This window comes from Salvelinus fontinalis, chromosome 28 (assembly GCF_029448725.1).
Source record: "Salvelinus fontinalis isolate EN_2023a chromosome 28, ASM2944872v1, whole genome shotgun sequence".
In the NCBI taxonomy this organism is placed as follows: domain Eukaryota; kingdom Metazoa; phylum Chordata; class Actinopteri; order Salmoniformes; family Salmonidae; genus Salvelinus; species Salvelinus fontinalis.
The window spans coordinates 48,227,647-48,239,882 of NC_074692.1; the positions used below are offsets into that span (position 1 = coordinate 48,227,647).

Sequence of the window (12,236 nt, forward strand, 5' to 3'; positions counted from 1 at the left end):
AACATGGTGCCACATCGTGTCGTTACTACCCTGCATGAATATGCTGGGAGCTAACCATCCAGGTTCACTGTTAGATAGCTGACATTATCCTCTAACTAGCAAAGCAAACAGCTCTGGGATACAAATAATAACGTCAGCTAGGGAGGCAGCCAGCTAACGTTAGCTATCAGACTCTAATTCCACTGATTTCAAAACTTGATCCTCCACAGTTTGGAGAGCAACACTTAGCAATGCAGCTCCACTACACGATACATTTTCAAAAAGCAGCGTTTGACAGGATTACCAACAGACTGACCAGCTCAAATAGACAGAAGCCTTCTATATGGCAGACCAATCCGAACTCTTCTGTCGGTATCTCCAGCCCACTCATTATTTCAGCCAATCATGGCTAGTGGGAAGGTTGCTAACTTTTTCTGTGGCTTAACCAACAAGGCTCATAATTTAACAATTTTATAGATGGCATACAAGTTTGTTATGTTTGGCATTTCTGCCAAAAAACTAATTTTGATAAAAATATTTTTTTAAGTTCAAACATTTCTCCTGTGGAGTCGTGACTTGTGACATATGCCTAGTTTCCTGAATCGGGTCACATATAGGAAATGAAAGGATAAACATATTTCCAAACAAAGGAGGAGAACAACTCGTAGGCAAACCGATAGTCCAGCCATCCACATTGTCCCCATTCTGTAGCAGACCCGATAGTCCAGCCATCCACATTGTCCCCATTCTGTAGCAGACCGATAGTCCAGCCATCCACATGTTGTCATCCCCATTCTGTAGCAGACCGATAGTCCAGCCATCCACATGTTGTCTTCCCCATTCTGTAGCAAACCGATAGTCCAGCCATCCACATGTTGTCGTCCCCATTCTGTAGCAAACCGATAGTCCAGCCATCCACATCGTCCCCATTCTGTAGCAAACCGATAGTCCAGCCATCCACATCGTCCCCATTCTGTGGCAAACCGATAGTCCAGCCATCCACATTGTCCCCATTCTGTAGCAGACCGATAGTCCAGCCATCCACATGTTGTCGTCCCCATTCTGTAGCAAACCGATAGTCCAGCCATCCACATGTTGTCTTTCCCATTCTGTAGCAGACCGATAGTCCAGCCATCCACATGTTGTCATGCCCATTCTGTAGCAAACCGATAGTCCAGCCATCCACATGTTGTCGTCCCCATTCTGTAGCAAACCGATAGTCCAGCCATCCACATCGTCCCCATTCTGTAGCAAACCGATAGTCCAGCCATCCACATCGTCCCCATTCTGTAGCAAACCGATAGTCCAGCCATCCACATCGTCCCCATTCTGTAGCAAACCGATAGTCCAGCCATCCACATCGTCCCCATTCTGTAGCAAACCGATAGTCCAGCCATCCACATGTTGTCGTCCCCATTCTGTAGCAAACCGATAGTCCAGCCATCCACATCGTCCCCATTCTGTAGCAAACCGATAGTCCAGCCATCCACATGTTGTCGTCACCATTCTGTAGCAAACCGATAGTCCAGCCATCCACATCGTCCCCATTCTGTAGCAAACCGATAGTCCAGCCATCCACATCGTCCCCATTCTGTAGCAAACCGATAGTCCAGCCATCCACATGTTGTCGTCCCCATTCTGTAGCAAACCGATAGTCCAGCCATCCACATGTTGTCGTCCCCATTCTGTAGCAAACCGATAGTCCAGCCATCCACATTGTCCCCATTCTGTAGCAGACCGATAGTCCAGCCATCCACATGTTGTCGTCCCCATTCTGTAGCAGACCGATAGTCCAGCCATCCACATGTTGTCTTCCCCATTCTGTAGCAAACCGATAGTCCAGCCATCCACATGTTGTCTTCCCCATTCTGTAGCAAACCGATAGTCCAGCCATCCACATGTTGTCGTCCCCATTCTGTAGCAAACCGATAGTCCAGCCATCCACATGTTGTCTTTCCCATTCTGTAGCAAACCGATAGTCCAGCCATCCACATCGTCCCCATTCTGTAGCAGACCGATAGTCCAGCCATCCACATGTTGTCTTCCCCATTCTGTAGCAAACCGATAGTCCAGCCATCCACATCGTCCCCATTCTGTAGCAAACCGATAGTCCAGCCATCAACATGTTGTCGTCCCCATTCTGTAGCAAACCGATAGTCCAGCCATCCACATCGTCCCCATTCTGTAGCAAACCGATAGTCCAGCCATCCACATGTTGTCTTCCCCATTCTGTAGCAAACCGATAGTCCAGCCATCCACATGTTGTCTTCCCCATTCTGTAGCAAACCGATAGTCCAGCCATCCACATGTTGTCGTCCCCATTCTGTAGCAAACCGATAGTCCAGTCATCCACATGTTGTCGTCCCCATTCTGTAGCAGACCGATAGTCCAGCCATCCACATCGTCCCCATTCTGTAGCAGACCGATAGTCCAGCCATCCACATGTTATCGTCCCCATTCTGTAGCAAACCGATAGTCCAGCCATCCACATGTTGTCGTCCCCATTCTGTAGCAAACCGATAGTCCAGCCATCCACATCGTCCCCATTCTGTAGCAAACCGATAGTCCAGCCATCCACATGTTGTCTTCTCCATTCTGTAGCAAACCGATAGTCCAGCCATCCACATGTTGTCGTCCCCATTCTGTAGCAGACCGATAGTCCAGCCATCCACATCGTCCCCATTCTGTAGCAGACCGATAGTCCAGCCATCAACATGTTGTCTTTCCCATTCTGTAGCAGACCGATAGTCCAGCCATCCACATGTTGTCTTTCCCATTCTGTAGCAGACCGATAGTCCAGCCATCCACATGTTGTCTTCCCCATTCTGTAGCAAACCGATAGTCCAGCCATCAACATGTTGTCGTCCCCATTCTGTAGCAAACCGATAGTCCAGCCATCCACATGTTGTCGTCCCCATTCTGTAGCAAACCGATAGTCCAGCCATCCACATGTTGTCGTCCCCATTCTGTAACAAACCGATAGTCCAGCCATCCACATGTTGTCGTCCCCATTCTGTAGCAAACCGATAGTCCAGCCATCCACATGTTGTCTTCCCCATTCTGTAGCAGACCGATAGTCCAGCCATCCACATGTTGTCTTCCCCATTCTGTAGCAACTCCAACACTCGATTTCATCCATTCGTTTTTTTCCGCATTGAGGAAACATCTTCTTTCGTCTCCAAAATTCCATTGAACTTTTCTAGACTAGAAACCCTTAAATTATTGTGAAGGTAACTTTTTTCACAAGCTGTGGTACTTTCTTAATTGTGCGAAACCATGCAATTGTGCTAAACCAGAGTTTTTCGGTGCTTTTAAGAAAAACTGGGAACTCAAGTCTTTAGCTGTAGAAGGATTCCCACTTTGAATTCCAAGTTGGAGCGAATCAAATCAAATCAAATTTATTTATATAGCCCTTCGTACATCAGCTGATATCTCAAAGTGCTGTACAGAAACCCCCAGCCTAAAACCCCAAACAGCAAGCAATGCAGGTGTAGAAGCACAGATGACCGTTCAAAACTATTTTCCTTGTCGGAGCTAGTTTTTTTTTGCAGAGTTCCCAGTTTTCTTGAACGCACTGCAGTCGGAGATTTCAGAGTTCCAAGTTGTTGTTTTCGGCATTTCTACCACTGTTTTTGTTTTTGTTGTTGTTGTTGTTGCGCACTAGCTCCCTACGTTATCACTGCAAGCGCTATTTGATTCACGACATACTCTACACGTCCACATTCTGGATAGCACAAAGAGGTGCTGATCGAACAGCCAATGGAAAGGTAGCCACCCAGCCAGGCTCAGCGAGGAGAATAAGAGAGAGGGGTTGTAAGACCAAAGTTACACATAGTCAAATTCAATACGTAAATTACAAACTACTGACATTTAATGAATTACTAATTACATGACCCTCCACCATTTTCCTCCGGGTAACAGTTGCATTCATTTCGACCGGTACCTAAACGTAATTCTATGATTAGACCCACTGAGATCATACTACATTAATAGAGGTTCTATATGTAATTCTATGATTAGACCCACTGAGATCATACTACATTAAGAGGTTCTATATGTAATTCTATGATTAGACCCACTGAGATCATACTACATTAATAGAGGTTCTATATGTAATTCTATGATTAGACCCACTGAGATCATACTACATTAATAGAGGTTCTATATGTAATTCTATGATTAGACCCACTGAGATCATACTACATTAATAGAGGTTCTATATGTAATTCTATGATTAGACCCACTGAGATCATACTACATTAATAGAGGTTCTATATGTAATTCTATGATTAGACCCACTGAGATCATACTACATTAATAGAGGTTCTATATGTAATTCTATGATTAGACCCACTGAGATCATACTACATTAATAGAGGTTCTATATGTAATTCTATGATTAGACCCACTGAGATCATACTACATTAAGAGGTTCTATACGTAATTCTATGATTAGACCCACTGAGATCATACTACATTAATAGGGGTTCTATATGTAATTCTATGATTAGACCCCCTGAGATCATACTACATTAATAGAGGTTCTATATGTAATTCTATGATTAGACCCACTGAGATCATACTACATTAAGAGGTTCTATATGTAATTCTATGATTAGACCCACTGAGATCATACTACATTAATAGAGGTTCTATATGTAATTCTATGATTAGACCCACTGAGATCATACTACATTAATAGAGGTTCTATATGTAATTCTATGATTAGACCCACTGAGATCATACTACATTAATAGAGGTTCTATATGTAATTCTATGATTAGACCCACTGAGATCATACTACATTAATAGAGGTTCTATATGTAATTCTATGATTAGACCCACTGAGATCATACTACATTAATAGGGGTTCTATATGTAATTCTATGATTAGACCCACTGAGATCATACTACATTAATAGAGGTTCTATATGTAATTCTATGATTAGTGTGATAAGGCCGTAATATAGTAGGTCCCATACCAGTAAGAAACAAAATCTACTTTCACCCCTAGATTTGGAAAATAAAGAAATTGTCCATTTGTCTGAATTAAATTCAGAGTCCTGTCTGTCTGACTGTCTCTCCAGGTTTGAGTTGAGTGAGAAGATGTTGGCTGCCTGTCACGTGTTGAAGAACCACCTGAATGATGGCAAGGCCTTAACCAGTAAAGATGTGGTGAGCACCAGTTGTTATTGACTCTGCTCCTGAACAAATCTACCTCCATCTCTCTCATTATCCATCTCTCTCATTATCCATCTCTCTCATTATCCATCTCTCTCATTATCCATCTCTCTCATTATCCATCTCTCTCATTATCCATCTCTCTCATTGTCCATCTCTCTCATTGTCCATCTCTCTCATTATCCATCTCTCTCATTATCCATCTCTCTCATTATCCATCTCTCTCATTATCCATCTCTCTCATTATCCATCTCTCTCATTGTCCATCTCTCTCATTGTCCATCTCTCTCATTATCCATCTCTCTCATTATCCATCTCTCTCATTATCCATCTCTCTCATTATCCATCTCTCTCATTATCCATCTCTCTCATTGTCCATCTCTCTCATTGTCCATCTCTCTCATTGTCCATCTCTCTCATTATCCATCTCTCTCATTATCCATCTCTCTCATTATCCATCTCTCTCATTATCCATCTCTCTCATTATCAATCTCTCCATATCTCTCATTATCCATCTCTCTCATTATCAATCTCTCCATATCTCTCATTATCCATCTCTCTCATTATCCATCTCTCTCATTATCAATCTCTCCATATCTCTCATTATCCATCTCTCTCATTATCAATCTCTCCATATCTCTCATTATCCATCTCTCTCATTATCCATCTCTCTCATTATCCATCTCTCTCATTATCCATCTCTCTCATTATCCATCTCAATTCTACCTCCATCTCTCTCATTATCCATCTCTCTCATTATCCATCTCTCTCATTATCCATCTCTCTCATTATCCATCTCTCTCATTATCCATCTCTCTCATTATCCATCTCTCTCATTATCTATCTCTCTCATTATCCATCTCTCTCATTATCCATCTCTCTCATTATCCATCTCTCTCATTATCCATCTCTCTCATTATCCATCTCTCTCATTATCCATCTCTCTCATTGTCCATCTCTCTCATTGTCCATCTCTCTCATTGTCCATCTCTCTCATTATCCATCTCTCTCATTATCTATCTCTCTCATTATCCATCTCTCTCATTATACATCTCTCTCATTATCCATCTCTCTCATTATCCATCTCTCTCATTATCAATCTCTCCATATCTCTCATTATCCATCTCTCTCATTATCAATCTCTCCATATCTCTCATTATCCATCTCTCTCATTATCCATCTCTCTCATTATCCATCTCTCTCATTATCCATCTCTCTCATTATCCATCTCAATTCTACCTCCATCTCTCTCATTATCTCTCTCTCTCATTATCCATCTCTCTCATTATCCATCTCTCTCATTATCCATCTCTCTCATTATCCATCTCTCTCATTGTCCATCTCTCTCATTATCCATCTCTCTCATTGTCCATCTCTATCATTATCCATATCTCTCATTATCCATATCTCTCATTATCCATCTCTCTCATTATCCATCTCAATTCTACCTCCATCTCTCTCATTATTCATCTCTCTTTATCCATCTCTCTCATTATCCATCTCTCTCATTATCCATCTCTCTCATTATCCATCTCTCTCATTATCCATCTATCTCATTATCTATCTCTCTCATTATCCATCTCTCTCATTATCCATCTCTCTCATTATCCTTCTCTCTCATTATCCATCTCTCTCATTATCCATCTATCTCATTATCTATCTCTCTCATTATCCATCTCTCTCATTATCCATCTCTCTCATTATCCATCTCTCTCATGATCCATCTCTCTCATTATCCATCTCTCTCATTATCCATCTCTCTCATGATCCATCTCTCTCATGATCCATCTCTCCATCTCTCTCATTATCCATCTCTCTCATTATTCATCTCTCATTATCCATCTCTCCATCTCTCTCATTATCCATCTCTCTCATTATTCATCTCTCATTATCCATATATCTCATCATCCATCTCTCCATCTCTCTCATTATCCATATATCTCATTATCCATATATCTCATTATCCATCTCTCTCATTATCCATCTCAATTCTACCTCCATCTCTCTCATTATCCATCTCTCATTGTCCATCTCTCTCATTATCCATCTCTCTCATTATACATCTCAATTCTACCTCCATCTCTCTCATTATCCATCTCTCATTATCCATCTCTCTCAATATCCATCTCTCTCATTGTCCATCTCTCTCATTGTCAATCTCTCTCATTATCAATCTCTCCATATCTCTCATTATCCATCTCTCTCATTATCCATCTCAATTCTACCTCCATATCTCTCATTATCCATCTCTCTCATTATCCATCTCTCTCATTATCAATCTCTCCATATCTCTCATTATCCATCTCTCTCATTATCCATCTCTCTCATGATCCATCTCAATTCTACCTCCATCTCTCTCATTGTACATCTCTCTCATTGTCCATCTCTCTCATTGTCCATCTCTCTCATTGTCCATCTCTCTCATTGTCCATCTCTCTCATTGTCCATCTCTCTCATTATCCATCTCTCTCATTATCCATCTCTCTCATTATCCATCTCTCTCATTATCCATCTCTCTCATTATCAATCTCTACATCTCTCTCATTATCCATCTCTCTCATTATCAATCTCTCTCATTATCCATCTCTCTCATTATCCATCTCTCCATCTCTCTCATTATCCATATCTCTCATTATCCATCTCTCCATCTCTCTCATTATCCATCTCTCTCATTATCCATCTCTCTCATTATCCATCTCTCCATCTCTCTCATTATCCATCTCTCTCATTATCCATCTCTCTCATTATCCATCTCTCCATCTCTCTCATTATCCATCTCATTATCCATCTCAATTCTACCTCTCTCCATCTCTCTCATTATCCATCTCAATTCTACCTCTCTCCATCTCTCTCATTATCCATCTCAATTCTACCTCTCTACATCTCTCTCATTATCCATCTCAATTCTACCTCTCTCCATCTCTGTCATTATCCATCTCAAATCTACCTCTCTCCATCTCTCTCATTATCAATCTCTATCTCTCAATTCAACCTCTCCATCTCTCTCATTATCGATCTCTCTCTCTCAATTATACCTCTCTACCTCTCTCTCATTATTGATCTCTCTCTCTCTCTCTCAATTCAACATCTCTTCCTCTCTCTCCCTCGCTCCATCTCTCATTATCCACCTCTCTCTCTCAATTCAAATCAAGGGGCTTTATTGCCATGGGAAACATATTTTAACATTGCCAAAGCTAGTGAAGTAGATAATAAACAAAATTGAAATGAACAATACAAATGAACAATAAACATTACACTCACAGTTCCAAAAGAATAAAGACATTTCAAATGTCATATTATGTGCAAATAGTAAAAGTACAAAAGGGAAAAGAAAGGAAAATAAATACATGTACGAATAAAAAATAAATAAGCATAAATATGGGTTGTATTTACAATGGTGTTTCTTCTTCACTGGTTGCCCTTTTCTGGTGGCAACAGGTCACAAATCTTGCTGCTGTGATGGAACACTGGGGTATTTCACCCAGTAGATATGGGAGTTTATCAAAATTGGGTTTGTTTTTTAATTCTTTGTGGGTCTGTGTAATCTGAGGGAAATATGTGTCTCTAATATGGTCATACATTTGGGCAGGAGGTTAGGAAGTGCAGCTCAGTTTCCACCTCATTTTGTGGGCAGTGTTGCACATAGCCTGTCTTCTCTTGAGAGCCATGTCTGCCTACGGCGGCCTTTCTCAATAGCAAGGCTATGCTCACTGAGTCTGTACATAGTCAAAGCTTTCCTTAAGTTTGGGTCAGTCACAGTGGTCAGGTATTCTGCCACTGTGTACTCTCTGTTCAGGGCCAGTCACAGTGATCAGGTATTCTGCCACTGTGTACTCTCTGTTCAGGGCCAGTCACAGTGATCAGGTATTCTGCCACTGTGTACTCTCTGTTTAGGGTCAGTCACAGTGGTCAGGTATTCTGCCACTGTGTACTCTCTGTTTAGGGTCAGTCAGTGGTCAGGTATTCTGCCACTGTGTACTCTCTGTTCAGGGTCAGTCACAGTGGTCAGGTATTCTGCCACTGTGTTCTCTCTGTTTAGGGTCAGTCACAGTGATCAGGTATTCTGCCACTGTGTACTCTCTGTTTAGGGTCAGTCACAGTGGTCAGGTATTCTGCCACTGTGTACTCTCTGTTTAGGGTCAGTCACAGTGGTCAGGTATTCTGCCACTGTGTTCTCTCTGTTTAGGGTCAGTCACAGTGGTCAGGTATTCTGCCACTGTGTTCTCTCTGTTTAGGGTCAGTCACAGTGGTCAGGTATTCTGCCACTGTGTACTCTCTGTTTAGGGTCAGTCACAGTGGTCAGGTATTCTGCCACCGTGGACTCTCTCTTTAGGGCCAAATAACATTCTAGTTTGCTCTGTTTTTTTGTTAATTCTTTCCAATGTGTCAAGTAATTATCTTTTTGTTTTCTCATGATTTGGTTGGGTCTAATTGTGCTGTTGTCCTGGGGCTTTGTGGGGTGTGTTTGTGTTTGTGAACAGAGCCCCAGGACCAGCTTGCTTAGAGGACCCTTCTCCAGGTTCATCTCTCTGTAGGTGATGGCTTTGTTATGGAAGGTTTGGGAATCGTTTCCTTTTAGTTGGTTGTAGAATTGAACGGCTCTTTTCTGGATTTTGATAATTACTGGGTATCGGCCTAATTCTGCTCTGCATGCATTATTTGGTGTTCTACGTTGTACACGGAGGATATTTTTGCAGAATTCTGCAGCAGAGTCTCAATTTGGTGTTTGTCCCATTTTGTGAAATCTTGGTTGGTGAGCGGACCCCAGACCTCACAACCATAAAGGACAATGGGCTCTATGACTGATTCAAGTATTTTTAGCCAGATCCTAATTGGTATGTGAAATTTTATATTCCTTTTGATGGCATAGAAGGCCCTTCTTGCCTTGTCTCTCAGATCGTTCACAGCTTTGTGGAAGTTACCTGTGGTGCTGATGTTTAGGCCAAGGTATGTATAGTTTTTTGTGTGCTCTCGGGCAACGGTGTCTAGATGGAATTTGTATTTGTGGTCCTGGCGACTGGACCTTTTTTGGAACACCATTGACTGATATTTACTGTCAGGGCCCAGGTGTGACAGAATCTGTGCAGAAGATCTAGGTGCTGCTGTAGGCCCTCCTTGGTTCGGTCTCTCACTCTCACTCTCACTCTCCTTGTATTGTCCACTCACTCTGTCTGTCCAAACAACTCTTGTCTCTCTCAGCACAGTAGAGTCAGGAACTAACAGAGACTCTGCTCCAAGTCCATTTTACTCAGATTTTCTCCCTGCCTCTTTTCTCTACTGGGCTGTCGGCCTGGCAGATTATGTCGTCTGCTCTGACCAGAGTGCTTTCTATATGTTTGCCGAAGCTCAAGAACAATGAAGAAATGAACCATCACTACTATTTATTTAGGAGATTTAACTATAAATCACTCCTATTCACATCACAGTAGCACTGGTGATAGATGACCACTGTTGTAGTGGCTCATAATGTCTGATCTCTCTGTCGCCATCCTCTAGAGAGCCTGTGTGAACACAGTTCAGAACGAGTGGTTCTGTGTGTCCAGTCAGAAGGCGGTGGTTCCTGGCATGGTGGAGGACTATTTAACAGCGTTTCGTGACGTCTCACTGGCTATGCTGCGTCACATTGTCAACATGGCGGACGGTAACGGGAACACGGCGCTCCACTACAGCGTGTCACACTCCAACTTCCACATCGTCAAGACGCTGCTCAACGCAAGTGAGGGGAAACATGTCCTGTTGTCTAGTATGACATCATACAGTCTCTCTGTCCTGTCTGTCTAGTGTAACACCATACAGTCTCTCTGTCCTGTCTGTCTGTCTAGTGTAACATCATACAGTCTCTCTGTCCTGTCTGTCTAGTATAACACCATACAGTCTCTCTGTCCTCCTGTCTGTCTGTCTGTCTAGTGTAACACCATACAGTCTCTCTGTCCTGTCTGTCTAGTGTAACATCATACAGTCTCTCTGTCCTGTCTGTCTGTCTAGTATAACACCATACAGTCTCTCTGTCCTGTCTGTCTGTCTAGTGTAACACCATACAGTCTCTCTGTCCTCCTGTCTGTCTGTCTGTCTAGTGTAACACCATACAGTCTCTCTGTCCTGTCTGTCTAGTGTAACATCATACAGTCTCTCTGTCCTGTCTGTCTGTCTAGTATAACACCATACAGTCTCTCTGTCCTGTCTGTCTAGTGTAACATCATACAGTCTCTCTGTCCTGTCTGTCTGTCTAGTGTAACACCATACAGTCTCTCTGTCCTGTCTGTCTAGTGTAACACCATACAGTCTCTCTGTCCTGTCTGTCTGTCTAGTGTAACACCATACAGTCTCTCTGTCCTGTCTGTCTGTCTAGTGTAACACCATACAGTCTCTCTGTCCTGTCTGTCTAGTGTAACATCATACAGTCTCTCTGTCCTCCTGTCTGTCTGTCTAGTGTAACACCATACAGTCTCTCTGTCCTGTCTGTCTAGTGTAACATCATACAGTCTCTCTGTCCTGTCTGTCTAGTATAACATCATACAGTCTCTCTGTCCTGTCTGTCTGTCTAGTGTAACACCATACAGTCTCTCTGTCCTGTCTGTCTGTCTAGTGTAACATCATACAGTCTCTCTGTCCTGTCTGTCTGTCTAGTGTAACATCATACAGTCTCTCTGTCCTGTCTGTCTGTCTGTCTAGTGTAACACCATACAGTCTCTCTGTCCTGTCTGTCTGTCTAGTGTAACACCATACAGTCTCTCTGTCCTGTCTGTCTAGTGTAACATCATACAGTCTCTCTGTCCTGTCTGTCTAGTGTAACATCATACAGTCTCTCTGTCCTGTCTGTCTGTCTGTCTAGTGTAACACCATACAGTCTCTCTGTCCTGTCTGTCTAGTGTAACATCATACAGTCTCCCTGTCCTGTCTGTCTGTCTAGTGTAACATCATACAGTCTCTCTGTCCTGTCTGTCTGTCTAGTATAACACCATACAGTCTCTCTGTCCTGTCTGTCTAGTGTAACATCATACAGTCTCTCTGTCCTGTCTGTCTGTCTAGTGTAACACCATACAGTCTCTCTGTCCTGTCTGTCTGTCTAGTATAAC

General features: G+C 42.5%; 1 protein-coding gene across 4 annotated transcripts in view; it reads left to right on the forward strand.

Moving 5' to 3' along the window:
- The window catches only part of kank1a (KN motif and ankyrin repeat domains 1a), a 383,083-nt gene that overhangs the window by 294,090 nt on the left and 76,757 nt on the right, over window positions 1-12,236 (forward strand). For all 4 annotated transcript variants that reach the window (XM_055887878.1, XM_055887877.1, XM_055887880.1 and 1 more), the window contains 2 exons: window positions 5,067-5,154; window positions 10,657-10,876. In XM_055887878.1, the coding sequence (XP_055743853.1) occupies window positions 5,067-5,154; window positions 10,657-10,876 (308 nt within the window). The remainder of the gene's footprint in view (window positions 1-5,066; window positions 5,155-10,656; window positions 10,877-12,236) is intronic.